Source organism: Pipistrellus kuhlii, unplaced genomic scaffold (genome assembly GCF_014108245.1).
Source record: "Pipistrellus kuhlii isolate mPipKuh1 unplaced genomic scaffold, mPipKuh1.p scaffold_m20_p_7, whole genome shotgun sequence".
Lineage (NCBI taxonomy): Eukaryota > Metazoa > Chordata > Mammalia > Chiroptera > Vespertilionidae > Pipistrellus > Pipistrellus kuhlii.
This window is the reverse complement of record NW_023425573.1, coordinates 75,002,303-75,017,570: the sequence shown is the minus strand read 5'-3', so window position 1 is coordinate 75,017,570 and position 15,268 is coordinate 75,002,303. Positions and strand designations below refer to the sequence as shown.

The 15,268-nt window shown below is 35.5% G+C and overlaps 1 protein-coding gene across 10 annotated transcripts in view; it reads right to left on the bottom strand.

The window, feature by feature from the left end:
* Positions 1 to 292: 292 nt before the first annotated feature.
* The window catches only part of PTPN4 (protein tyrosine phosphatase non-receptor type 4), a 180,504-nt gene continuing 165,528 nt past the window's right edge, over positions 293 to 15,268 (bottom strand). For all 10 annotated transcript variants that reach the window (XM_036421183.2, XM_036421186.2, XM_045575725.1 and 7 more), the window contains one exon: positions 293 to 7,982. In XM_036421183.2, coding sequence (XP_036277076.1) covers positions 7,896 to 7,982 — 87 coding nt within the window. In that variant the 3' untranslated portion in view covers positions 293 to 7,895. The remainder of the gene's footprint in view (positions 7,983 to 15,268) is intronic.

Genomic DNA, 15,268 nt, shown 5'->3' with positions numbered 1-15,268 from the left:
TGACTCAGGAATAGAAATAAAGTTCCTTTATTTTAATTGACAAGGTCTTACATTAGGAATACCGGAGAAGAGGGGCTGGTGTCAGATCATCAGACATTCTTCTAAATGTCTTCTGTTTCCTACACACCCTCTCCCTCCCCCAATACAGCACTGTGTGAGCCAGTAATTCTAAAAATGTAGCACTTAGCATTCTCCTAGTCCCTTCCCATCACTCATTAAATGAACATAAAGCATTGTCAGAGGAGTCCAACAAGAAAAAAACCCCATAAAATAATCTTCAATACTCCTACACTTTAAATTACTAAAGCACATCTTTATTTAGCAATTGAATAATTAAAAGTCACAGCTAGAGTTTTTTTCATGTTTGTATTAATACCTGGACAACTATTTCTCAATCAAATGAAAATGGCCAATAAAATACATGTCACAGCATTTTATATAACATAAGTCATCTTAGGACTAAAACAGTTTCAATGCATTTTAATCCTGTTTGCTGCTAGTATTCTAGGTATTTTACATGAATTAACAGTAGAGGTTATAATTCCACTGATATTAAAACAGATAGCTACACAGGCCTTTCAAGCATTCAGTAAGTTACATGACAAACACAGTGATTTCAAATTACCCAGTGTTGACCAAATTCAAGCTTACACATTAAAAAAACAAAACAAAAACAACCCTAAGCTTCTTTGCCTCTTAATTAGGGGACAAACCCTATTTAGGGAGATATATTTTTGTAGGGTGGGAGAGGAGTTAGTTTAAAAAATTAGGGAGATAATTCCATTTGCTACAAGTTCAGTACAGTGAAATATGAAATGGCAGCAGAAATGTAAAACTATGTTTTAATTAGGAAATAAACTAGACTTTTAAGATACTTTTTGCCCTTTATATTTACATATAGCACCTGTTACAAGAAAACAATTCCAAATTAAAACACCCTTACATAGAATTATAAACACCACCAATGAATATACAGTAAACTACTTGTCATAAAATTAAGCCTACACTGCAGAAAATAAAGAGTAGCTTTTCTTATTGGAAAAGATTACAACATAGATTGTAAGTGCAACGGCACGGCGCTATAGAAACACTGAGTTGGGCAGTTTTAGTTTCTTAAGCACATATATTCGAATGACAGGAAAGTGAAAACAGCTTAATGTAAACTGCCTTCACTCTCTTAAACCTGCCCCTGGACACGTATCTGATGTGTCAGGTTTCTGCCCCCTTCAACTTGTGGTGAAGTTTTGACTTTACCCCTAAGTATAACACAAATCTAAACAAACATATTTATGTAATGTACAAAAATGCAAAGCAGAAATGACTTGGCCGAAGCTAGGTGAGAACTCAGTGTCCAGCAACAACAGTCAACGGGGCAGCCTCTATTGTACTAAATCACAGAGAAGCGGAAAAGCTAAATATCACACAGTTACCTTTTAAATATCAAATGACCAAGAGATCATTAAAAAAGCGAGAGAGGGATCATTGTAAAGCATTTAAACTTGGGTCCAATCCAATGACCTCTACATACTAACCCATTACATTTTTTCCATATTTACAAGACTCCTAGGATATTTTTATATGCATAAATTAAGTCAGTAGTAAGCATGAAATAAAGTGCTCCTATTTGAAATTCAAGGAATCAATTTCAGTATTAAAATATGGCCTACTCTACAGAATACAAGAAAAAATGAAAAATCTTGCCAAATCACTAAAGATGGGGGCAAGAGAATCCCAGAATTGGGTTGAAATTTTCTTGCCCAGGAAGGCAAATAACTGGAACACTAATTCAAAGTAAAAACTAAAAGCTTCTTTTAAGTATAAGGTAAAATGGGCTCAACTGTGACTACAGTAGATTTGGGAAAACCACCAATCAGTGCCTATTGGGACTAAGACTGTAAGCAGGGGTGAGCCCCTTTGATGGCTTTTTGGTGACCATTTCCTTTAGCAGTGTGGCATTTTAAAGTTGTCACAAATAATATCACTAAATTTGGAAACTCCCAGGGTTAAAGGGCCCTGAGACTGATCTTTTAATAACTGTTAACAAAAGTTAATGAAGGAAGAGATCACCTCAGTTGCTCAGGGTACTTCACAAAGACTCAGCTGTGAAAGGGAAAGTAATGATTTTGTTTTACAAGTTGGAGGGTGGAAGCGAGGTGTCAAAAGAATCAAGGCCCCACTGAGTCAAGTTTAATAAGTAACAAATAAATACTACCCTTTAAAGAAATTGTTGAACAAGTCCATCATACCTAAAGATGTTAGCTTAAAATACAAGGGACGAGGGGTGAAGGGGAGGAAGGAAGGGAACTTGGTTGTGTTTTGCTCAGTTGACTTAACCCTTAAACATTTAAGACAAGTCAGAGTTGGGCTTATCTGTATGATACTGAGAATAAAAAGGCAAAACTCTTCGTCAGCGGCCTCTGCACAATTCACCATGCTGGATCTTAGGCATGGTTTTCTGGCTTCATCAGTCAATCTCTCACGGTGATGTCCTCATTGCAGCTGCAGAAGTGACAAAGCCTGAGAACTTTCCTTCATGATCAACAAGTCAGCAGAACGTTTTCCCTCACACGAAATGAACCTTTCACACTGGAGAAATCTAGACTTCAGTTGCATTACATTTAAAAACAGTATGCAAACATTTTCTTGAAAGTTCCTATTCTAGAGCTAAAACAAAGCAAAAATGAAAAAAAAAAGCATATTAATTTGAAATATGCCTCAACAATGACTGCGCTTACTTATTTTGTTAATCTTCACCAGAGGGTATTTTCCCATTGATTTTTAGGGAGAGTGACAGAGAGAGGGAAAGACAGAGAGAAACATCGATGTGAGAGAAACAGTGATTGGTTACCTTCTTCTGCAGGAGCCCTTGACAGGGCCAGAGTTGGGGGAGAAGCCTGAAACCAAGGTATGTGCCCTGGACCGGAATCAAATCCAGGACCTTTTGGTCCTTAGGCTGGCGCTCCATCCACTGAGCCAAACTGGTTAGGGCAATGACTGCTCTTCTTTATAATGAAATTACATTTTCTTCTAAAATTGAATTTTCTGTAATGGAATGGAATACACTCTTCCTTTTCTTTTTAATCCCTCACTGACTTTTTTTTTTTTTTTTTTTAAACCAAAGAGTATCCCTATAATCAAGTCACAATTCTCATAACATTAAAAGATACATTCATTTTTTTTTACAGCATGAGACATACATATCATTTTTCCTTTTTAAACAACAAAGTAAAAGTTAAGTTTCAATCTTTTGCCCATAGAAAAATATTTTCTATATCATTTATACTACAATAGGAAAATTTGACAGTATTTAACTAAAACTTCTATGAGTACAAGGTTTTAAAACGTTTTCATTCCTGTACTTTAAATTTTGAAAGGTTTCAGGAAGTTAAACATTAGGATTTCCCCCTAAAATTGTAGCCTTTAACTTGAACCATTACTAATACCTTTCACTTTGTAAATTTAAAAAAGATCAGCTGACTTATTTAGGTAATGAGCCATTATAGTCAGCGTTGATGAACTGCACCCCAGCAGATACTACTTCTGGCTGCCCATTTAGCGTGCATTACTAAAATGAAAACAATGAATATTAAACTTTAGAAATCAACAGGAAACTGCCACAGAAAAAAACATGCAAATAAATAGCAGCAAATTTAAATAGGAAACAGAAATAACAATTGGTATTTTCACCAAGATTATGGAAATAAAATGTCTAATTTCTGACTGAAATAGGGCTAGTTTTTGATAACATTGAAAGGCTTATTGTAATTGCTACTAAGAATGAAATCTGTATACAAAAAATGGTGTTGATGATAGTTGTAGATATTGTAAAGAAAGCTGAACCCCCAAAATTCAATTTAGAGATTCATTTCACGAGCTCTTTATAAAATTGCTGAAATTATCTATTAGCAGTTAGCCCTAAAATGTTTTATTATGTAAGTGTGTTTCTATGTAACTCTCAAAGAACTTTACAAAATGGTTGCTTGTGTTGTGATCACACTGAGGCACCTATAAATTTTTGTCAATGTATCAGTAATTCTGATATTTGATTCAATTAATCCAGTGGGTTTTAATGAACAGAGCTATTTCACTTGGAGGAAACAACAAACACAAATGCTGCAAGGACAGTGGTGGGATAGTTGAAGCAAACGGGAAGTAAGCAATGTTAATAAAGTCACTTTGTGGATGTGACAATTACATAAAAGCACACTGTGGCATAATTTATCTTGGTCTTGTCATGTTACTAAGAGATGTTTATTCCAACAAATATTTACCATAATGTATTACTCTAAGGGACTTTAAATCAAAATTCACCTGAACTACAAAATAATCACAACAAATGAAAGAGATGTAAACTTACCCCATATTACTGTGGTATAAATAATTTTTATGAATTCAAACCTACTTTGGCAACCTTGCCGTCAGAATATTTTAAACATTCAAAACACAGATATTAAATAGAACACTGTTAAAAATTGTTTCCTTCGTTCTTCCTAGTAAGATTATAAAACAAATAATGCTTTAAAATTCTACTACATGTTCATATTATGCACATAAATTGATTGCAAGTGGAATATATTCTAAATCTTAGTTTTATGTTGTGTTTTTAAATATTAGCCTTCTAATTTGCACTTAGAATGTTTTTACACTGCACATACAGCTTAAATACCTCACAAAAGCTTATGATTTGTCAAGGAAGCATGGCTAGCAAACTGGATCAGGTCCCAATGAGGACCACTTCGAAAAGTCTAGTTATTTTCTAAACTAAGTGACATCAGTGAAATCACTGCTTAAATATAATGCTTGCGCTAAAACCCTAAAATTCATGAGAATTTATGATAATCACACGTTGCCTAAAATAACAGTGAAATTAGATAAAATCTCTAATGTACATAGTGCTGCCAGTGGAAACAGGCTTTTGCTCAAATACCTGATTAGACCTGATCAGACCTGCCAACAAATGATAGACAACTGTACAGTTAAAAAGGAGGCCACACAAAGAAAATCAAAACAGATGCTGCTACTCTGCAACTATTTTGAATGAGTGCACCAGCTAACAAATACTGCCAATCCTTTTTGTGAATGTAAAGTCTATTCCAAAAGATTCCTCATCCTGTGTAGTGAGTGCTGACACAAATCAGATGCTCCAACATACATTTGAGATGAACATCATAAAACCACCGTAAATCAGAGAGGAAAGGTTTTCACAAACATTTCTTAGCCTTTAAAAAAGCCCCTGGTTCACAAATAACTATTTCTACTTGTGAGAGTAACAGTCAATGTTGATTGACTGGGGGTAAAGGGAGGGGGCAGTAGTTTAGATACAAGAAATCTGGCATTTTTATCACTTGATGTTACATGATATGAGTGAAATCTAGACCTACTTGGTGTACCAAAGCTAGGATGATTCTAGAACCCTACATAGATCAATAAGCAGGTTAAAAATTCTTAGGTATAATGGATAAAGTCGTATCTATTGAGTGAACAGGGAAGCATAATTAGCATATTTTAAAATTTAATACCCCAATAAATGTGCCTCTAAAAGCATTTTTTTTGTACATCACAATACTGATAGAGAACACCTCCCAAATGAACAATTGATATATGCGGGACTTAAACACTGGCCTTAACTGTTAAAAAGGGCAGCAGTGCTCATTGCCAACAATTATGAATCTCAGAAGTATAAACATTTAGCCCTAAAGAACATGCCAACCATGCCACTTATCTGTTTATCTCTATACAACTGCATCATTTGTTTTTTAATCATATTCTATCCACATAAAACAGACCAATTTTCTTTTTAATTCATGTGAAAAAACTGCCCTGTTTTTAATTATGTAGACCTGAACATGATTTCACTTTTCAACTGATCATCATATCATATAGCATCCTATATTACATTTACCTGCTGTCAGAGAATGGAATGTTCAAATAAAACTACAGTTTATTTACTCTTATATTGTCTTGACTATAAAATTCAGAAATAGATAAGAGTTTCTCTTAGACATACTGGTTATGTTTACTATTCTTTTTAGAAAACTTAAAATATTTTAATAATAATTTATTTGGTGTCTTGGCTATTAATGATTAGGACTTAACTTCCTAAAATTTATTATTTTGGATTTTGACTATCTGAAAGAACATCATTTAGATTATACTGAAGATTTTAAAATGTACATTTCCCTCCTCATACTAAATGGCATCTTAAAATGTCCTAAATTTTATCAATACTATTCTGAAATATTCAGAAAATACCAGTAAAAGTCAATTTCAACCATAATCCATATAAAATAATTGTGTAATTATAACACTTCAATAGGTGAGCAAATTTCCACTTAAATTAAAATAGCAATTTTAAAATGCTATCTCCCTACAGACTTAAAAATTAAAATAAAAACATCTGAAAAGGAACATATACAAGTCCTAAAAGGGCATCAGGTCCTCCATCAGGCAGGACAGCTAACATTCTCCATGAATTAATATGCTTATAACCTATATGTAAATTGGAGTAACTTAATAATATACAAAAATGACCGGAAAAATCCTCATTTCAGTTACCGAAGGATTTCATTTCAGTAACTGAGGGATTATACTCTGAAACAAGTCAAACAATGTTTTTCATTCCTTGTTTGGAGTATCCTAACTAATAGACTAGTGTGAACAAAATGTGATATGAACTGAAATGAATGCTGAAGAGTAATAATTCCATTAGTAATAGAAATAAGCAACTAACTGGTCTAACCCTAGCTTAGAGTATCAATATGTTTAACTTTAATGTGCATATTAGATGCCATTTCTAAAGTGAGGGATAAAACAAATATAAATTTGAAGAATAAAGCAACTTTTAACTTGAGCTGCTAAACTGTAAGCCTTGTCTTTCAGGAAAGGAATGTGCAGATTTAAACAATTCCATAGCAGCAGAACGCTCTCAGGAGAACACAAATTACCTTTGCTTCCAGTGACAAAATAGAAGGTCTGAGTAAGAAACACTATTTCCTTACCCTTCTTTGACTGCATACCTCTCAATACAAGAAGTTATTTTCAAATGTGAACTGATTAAAAATGTGTAAAGATGTAAGTGTACAGTATAAACACATACCTCCTAGTGAGTCAAATGAGTGCCTCTTCATTAGACATACAAAGATGTCTCAAGGCACTTACGGGGTTAAGACATAATACATGCATTCCTTTATATTAAGTACATGAAATCACATGATTTGGAATAAGCCAACCTTATGGTAAATATATTACATTATTAAATTCAAGAAAATTTGTAGATTCATATTTATATTTTCTGTAAGATGCTGGTAAATGGACAATGTGCAGCATTTCCTGGGAAAAGCAAATTCCACCTTTCTTCTTATGAACAGCAGGTCTCTACAGGGGGAGTGAAGGGAAAGATGTGCTGCATCCATAGGCAGTGTATTGGCTAATATTGAAAATGATATTGCTAAAATTTAAAAAATAAAATCTGGTAATCAAGTAACACAGTAAGTACATGAATCACTGCAAACACCAGAGCTGACTCTTGATGTTTACTTCTTTTTGCTTTCAAAGTACAGGTGTATAACAGAGATGACAGAATTCTGAGTCTTGTTTGTGGCAATTCTTCCAGTAGGGGTCTGCATGGCACCACTACAAAATTTCATAAGTTACCCTGAACATACTCAGTTATTCACTATTTGTTCGAAACAAAGCATGAAATAGTCTTGAAACACATGAATTATAGGTTTTGAGAGTGACTTTTTTAAAACATAAAGTGCAACAGTGCTGAAGTTTTCGGTTTTTGTCAGTTCTTCATTTTTTGTTTAGATGCCATTTCCTGTAAGTAGTATTATGGCACAGTGAATATAATTGGAAAGCAGTTTTCTAACACATACTCCAGATTTTTTGCTTCCTTATTTATTTGATGATGTTGTTAAGGGTTTAACAAATCCTTCTTCATAAACTTTCAAAATAGCTTCACATACAAATCTGTATTGACTCTGAAAAAGAAAGTATGAAAAATAGAACTGATTAGAAAAACTGGAAAATGAAACAAAGAAATAACAAACAAGTCACTTGACTTGCTTATAAAAGAAATACAAAGTAAAACAACACAGGGACACCATTCTTCATGAACAGACTAACAAAAAATAACAGTCTGACAACACATTTTGTTGGAAAAACTCCCTCATGCATTGCTAATATTCCTAGCATTGCCACAATCTCTATGGATAGCAATTTGGCAGCATCTAACAAAATTACATTAATTTATCTATTGACCCAGCAATCCTACTTTTAGGAATCTACCAAAGGTAAACTAGAAAAAGAAATTGAAAACATATATTCATAAGTGAGGCTATTATGTTATTTATAATAATTAAAAAGTAAAAGTGGCCCTAACCGGTTTGGCTCAGTGGATAGAGTGTCAGTCTGTGGACTGAAAGGTCCCAGGTTCAATTCCGGTTAAGGGCATAAACCTTGGTTGTGGGCACATCCCCAGTAGAAGGTGTGCAGGAGACAGCTGATCAATGCTTCTCCCCCTATATGTTTCTAACTCTCTCTCCCTTCCTCTCTGTAAAAAATAAATAAAATATATTAAAAAAAAAAAAGTAAAAGCGATCCACTCCCCATCAGGAAGGGGCTGTGAGTAATCTGCGGCACACCCTCACAGTGGATACAATGTAGTGGGGGAGGGAGAAAAGTCTAAAGGCCAGAAGGATTCCAGTATATGTTAAGTAAAAACAGCAAGGTAAATAAAACGGCACATAATATTTTATTTTATAAAAGAAAGGAGGATATAAACATCTCTCTCAATATATGGGGTGGGGTAAGTGTAGCTTTACAGTTGTGAGCACACAAAACACAGGATTTATTCTTGTATTATAAAAGCAAGGGAAGGATACTAGTATTAGGTCTAGTAATAATTAATGTCGTTTTCTAATACTTTCTTAAATCGAATTTATTTAAACAATACAACAAAATTTAATCAACAATATAGTTGCCGTTGTTTTCTACTACTTGTGCCCAATGCTCAGGAAGCATTTTAATCCCTCTGTTGTAAAATTCTTGTGATTTTGATGCAAAAAATTCGGTCAATGCATTTTTGAGGCATTCTTCATTATTAAATTTTTTTCCAAGAAGAAAGTTTTGCAAAGAACGAAACAAATGGTAATTGGAAGGGGCAATATCAGGAGAATATGCAGGTTGAGGGAGAACTTCCCATTCCAACTGGCGCAGTTTTTCAGCAGTGATTCTTGCAGTATGCGGCCGTGCGTTATCGTGGTGAAGAATTACGCCCTTCCGATTAATCAGCGCGGGTTCTTTTTCTCCTAAAGCTTGGGCTAACCTTTCCAATTGGGCACTACACACTGCACTTGTAATGGTTTGGGTAGATGGTAAAAGTTCATAATGAAGAATTCCTTTAAAATTCCACCAAACACACAACATCACTTTTTTCGCATGCAAGTCAGGTTTTGGCGTGGGCTGCGGAGCCTCATTTTTGTCCAACCATTGAGGCTGCCTTTTCAAATTAACATACAGCACCCATTTTTCATCTCTGGTGACAATTTGCTCTAAAAACGGCAAACGGTTTTGACGAGAGAGGAGCGAACTGCAAATTGTGACTCTTTGATTACGGTTGTTGTCGGTCAACTCATGAGGAACCCATTTTCCAAACTTTTGGACTTTGCCAAGTGCACGCAATTGATTGGAAATTGTTTTTTGTGAACAATTTAAAGTCGTCGCAAGCTCTTGTTGGGTAATTTGAGGATTTTGCACCAAAAGAGCTTGAAGAGCTTCTTGATCAAAATTGGACACACGGCCTCGACCACTCTTGTCATCTAACAAAAAATTTCCCTCGCAAAATTTCTCAAACCAACGCTGGCATTTTCTGGCGCTAACTGCATCTTGACCAAGAGCACTACAGATGTTTTTTGCAGCCTCACTTGCTTTTCTTCCTAATTGGAACTCGTAAAGCATGCAGTGCCGAATATGCTCTTCATCCGCCATCTTCTTAGCCCTAGTTTTGCAACAAAAACCAAACCAAACACAAACTTTTTCAAGCAAAACCTGTTAATTGCACTTCACACGTTCTGTAGATACCACGAGTTTGAAGGTTATGTCAATACAAGTCAACGCCAAGCAAGATTTTAAATGAATGTTAAAAAAACGACATTAATTATTACTAGATCCGATATATCATTAAAAAACGATTTCCTATAAAATAAAAAAAAATAAGGTTCATGAGAAGGCTAGAGACTAGACTTCATTGAATACATTTCCTTCTTTTACAGATTTTACTTTGGAACCATATAAATATAACCCATAATTAAACCATTAATTTAAAAAAATCAAAAAATTGAAAATAACATGAAACAAATCAATGTGTATATCTAGCTGATGGCAGAACTAAACAGAAAGGAGCTATCGCAAGGGACTTTAAAACAGTAATTTGACTGTATATCTTTTGTAGAATATACCCAAAAAGCAAAAAGAACTGTAGAAAAATTTTAAGTTATTTTCAGTAATCATACTGTCTGTGGTAGTTGTGTTAGTTTAGTTGTTCTGAGATTGTTCTTGTGTAATCAAATTAAAACAAATGGGTATTTGCGATATTCTAAGTCTTTCATTGCTGGTGTTGCAGAGAACCAGCATTTTTGTTAAAGAAGAAAGGTGGTAAAGATGTAAGGTAGAAGACATTAAGTAAAAACTGAATTTGTATTGGAAGCACCAGTACTAATTCATAAGTTTGTTTTCCTACTTCTGGCTATTGAAGATTTCTATAGACAAATACCAACACTAACCCCAAAGCAATGGGAAACCTTAGTGCTCACAGGTGCTCCCTAACATAATTTTTCAATAAAAAGAACCAGTACTTTTTGGAGAAATTGCAGACTCTAAGTTTGGGGCAGGAAGTGTACAAAGCTAGACAGGTAGGTCCCTCTGACCAGCCTGCGGGGATGAGGCTGAAACCAGCTCTGCACTGTCCCCCTGGGGTCTGGACTATGAGAGGGGAGTTCTCGGGTGACACAGCCTGCTACTGGGGCTTGTGGGGAAGGCAACCAATCAACGTCTCTCTCACATTGATGTTTCTCTCTCTGTTTTTTTCCTCCCTCCCTTCCATTCTCTCTAAAATCAATGGAAAAATATCCTCGGGTGAGGATTAATAAAAACCTAAAAAACAAAAACAAAACTGCTGCAGAATGTCCAATTACCAACATAACCAATTACCATGAGAAATGTGGTATGATCATGTGCTAATCACTCGCTAACCATTGTTTATGAGCAGTGACTCTTAGATTTAAATATGTAGACTACAGTTGTAGATATATAATATTTACTTTTATTTTTAAAAAATATATTTTATTGATTTTGTACAGAGAGGAAGGGAGAGAAACAGAGATTTAGAAACATCGATGAGAGAAAGTCATTGATCAGCTGCCTCTTGCACACCTCCTACTGGGGATACGCCCACAATCAAGGTACATGCCCTTGACCGGAATCGAATCCGGGACCCTTCAGTCCCCAAGCCGACGCTCTATTCATTAAGCCAAACCGTCTCGGCTGTAATATTTATTTTTGTCAGTGAAATACTAGTGTTTTTCCCAACATACGATTTATTCACTAAAATTTGTTAGTAGTAACAGTGGGAGAAACCAATATGGTGGTATAGGTAAACACCTGAAATTGCTGCCTTGCACAACCACTTCAAAACTACAACTCGCTGGCTGAGTGGAAATTCTACAACTAGAAGGAAAGAGAAAAGCACACTGAGACTCAGAGGAGGTGCGGGAGTAAGCTGCAGAGGTACGAAGGCGTGCACTCGGAAGGGCTGGCAACTGAGTATGCAGTTGTCTTTTTCAATTGGGAGAGAGACAAAAGCTCCCGACTGCTCTGAACTCCAGTTCCGGGTGAGACTCTGGGAACCCAGGCTCATACAGGGAGAAACTGGAGTGTCTGGCATCGGGCGGAACTCGAGAGCAGCTTTCTCTCAGAGGTGCTTGCAGCGATTACCTTGGGACACTAAGACCTGGGCCTCTTATGACAGGGCTGAGGATCAGCCATAGCTGTTTGCTCCGCCCTGTTTATTCCCTGAGACCTCGCCCCACCCAAGATGTGCACAGAGGCCTTTGCATATGAATGGCCTGGCAATTTGCAATCTAAAATTACCTAACAAACTGCAGCTGGGTGAGAGAGACCCAGAACATCCAAAAGAAGGCCCAAGGCCACATAGCAGCATGCATCTGGGCACCTCCAAACCCCAAACAAAGAAGAGGAATCTGCAGATCTCTCTGTTGCTCTTGCTGGGTGGCCTCAGGTAGAGGCTAACAGCACCTCCTTAGAGATCCAAGAGCCAGTGTATCCAGTGGACAGAGTGAAACCATCCAGATTACAACTCAGATCCATAAGGGACACACTCAGGGGCAGACTCAGTGAGCACCAAAGCCCCACTGAAGCAAGTCCTGCCCCATAAGGGTGTCTCTAGCACAGAAGTTCTCCCATCATAGATACAGCTGATTCTCACAGCCAATTGGCCTGGAGGTCAATTTCTCCCAGTGATGCCAACAACAGTCAAGGCTCAACTACAAAAGACTGTGCACACAGCCCACAAGGGGGGCACCAAGAGTGTCCACCTCAGGTAACAATGGAGGCTAAGCCACTGGGCCCTACAAGACACCTAACACACAAAGGAAAGCAGCCAAAATGTGGAGACAAAAAAACATGTCACAAATGAAAGAAATGGAGGAAAGCAAACTATTGGACATAGAGTTCAAAACCACAGTTATAAGGTTACTCAAGAATTTTCTAGGAACTGTCAATAAATTTAGCCAGATCCTCGAGGATAGGAAAAAGGACCAACTAGAAAATTAAGTATACGCTGACTGAAATAAAGAATAATATATAGAAATTCAACAGCTGACTAGAGGATTGCAAGAATCAAGTCAAAGATTGAAATACAAAAAAGCAAAAAACACCCAACCGGAAAAGCAAAAAGTATCCAAAAATATGAAGACAGTGTAAGGAGCCTCTGGGAAACCTCAAGTGTACCAACATCTGAATTAAGGAGGTGCCAGAAGAAAAGAGAGAGAGCAAAATATTGAAGACCTATTTGAAGTTAATGACTGAAAATTTACCTCACCTGTTGAAAGAAATAGACTTACAAGTCCAGGAAGCACAGAGAATCCTCAAAAAAAAAAAAAAAAAAAAAAAAAAAAAAAAAAAAAAGGAATCCAAAGAGGACCACACCAAGACACATCATAATTAAAATGTCAAGAGCAAAATACAAAAAGAGAATATTAAAAGCAGCAAGAAAAGCAGTTAGTTACCTACAAGGGAGAACCCATACGACTGTGAGCTGATTTCTCAAAAGAAACTATGCAGGCCAGATGGGAGTGATAAGAAATATTCAAAGTGATGAACAGCAAGAACCTACAACCAAGATTACTTTACCTAGTAAAGCTGTCATTCAGAATTGAAGGTCAGATAAAGAGCTTCACAGATAAGAAAAGGCTAAAGGACTTCATCAACACCAAACCAGTATTATATGAAATACTGAAAGGTATTCTTTAAGAAGAGGAAGGAGAAGAAAAAGGTGAAGATAAAAATTATGAACAACAAATACATGTCTATCAACAAGTGAATCTAAACATCAAGTGAATAAAAAATCATGAACAGAATAAACAGAATCAGGTGCATAGAAAGGAAGTGGATTGACAATTCTAGGGGAGAAAAGGGCATGGGGGTGCGGGAAGAGATTGGACAAAAATCGTATACCTATGGATGAGGACAGTTCGGGGGGTAAAGTAGAGGGTGGGGTGGGAACCAGGTGGAGGGGAACTAAGGGAGGGGAAAAAGAGGAACAACTGTAATAATCTGAATAATAAAGATTTATTTTTAAAAAAGTAAAAGTGAATTATTAACAAAAAAAAACTTTGTTAATTTAATTGTAAGCAAATCTTGGTTAAAAGCATTTTGAAATTAACAGGATATTAATTTTCACATATGTCATATGGACTGGAAATTTTGTCTGTTAACTTCAAGGTCTGTTAAATTGATATCTGCAAATGAGAGTTTACTGTACAGAGAAAACTACCTTGGAATGCAATCAGCAAAATCCAGACTGGGAAACTATGTAGCACAAACCACCTGCTTTGTTCATCAAATAAATGGTAAGAAACAAACAAACAAGAAAAGATGTTTGTGGAAATTATAGATTAAAAGATTTTGGAGATGTATAAACTAACCAAAATGTGTGAACCACATCTGGAACCTGATTTTACATACAATGTAAAAACAAAAACAAAACACATTAAGTATGATATGATCCAGCAATTTGACTTCCATGCATATATCCAAAAAAAATTGAAAGCAGGATCTCAAAGAGATATGCATGTACTTCTATGTGCACAACAGCATTATTTGCAATCACCAAGAGGTAGAAACAATGTCCACTGACATGTGAGAGGATAATCAAAATGTGGTCTATACACACAATGAAATATTTTTAGCCTTAAAAGAAAGGAAATTCTGACACATGCTAACACCTGGATGAACCTCAAAGATATTATGCTAAGTGAAATAAGCCAATTAAAAAAAAGACGAAACCTATATAATTGTACATATATGAGGTATCTAGAAAGTCAAATTCATAAAAACAGAAAGTAAAATGGAGGTTACCAGAAACTGGAGGAGAGAGAATGAGGAGTTGTTGTTTAAGGGGTAGATTTTAGTTTACAAGATGAAAAAGTTTTAGAGATTGGCTATCTAACAGTGTGAATATATTCAAGGCTACTGAATTGTACACTTAAAAATTGTTGTTTTATGTTGTGTACTTTATCACAATTAAAAATAAAAAAATACATTATGTCATTATGTGTGAATATATTCAAAAACCTCTAGGAAATACTAGCAAATCAAATGAAGCAACATACTAAAAGAATTATATACTATCTTCAAGTAAGATTTATCCCAGAAATGAAAAGTTAGTTTAATATCCCCAAATCAATCAATGTAATATACAGTAATAGAATGAAATACAAAATCCACATGATCATCTCAATAGACCCAGAAAAAGCATTTGACAAAATTATTTACCTTCTCATGATGAAACACTCAATAGTCTTGTAACAGGAAACTTTGTCAACTTGATAAAGAATATTTTCGTAAAACCCTTTAAATATTATGCTAATTTTAAAAAGCCAATTATAAAGACCAAACTATATGAATTCATTCATATGAAAGGTCTAGAATAGGTAAACTTATAGAGACAAAGTAGATGAGTGGTTGC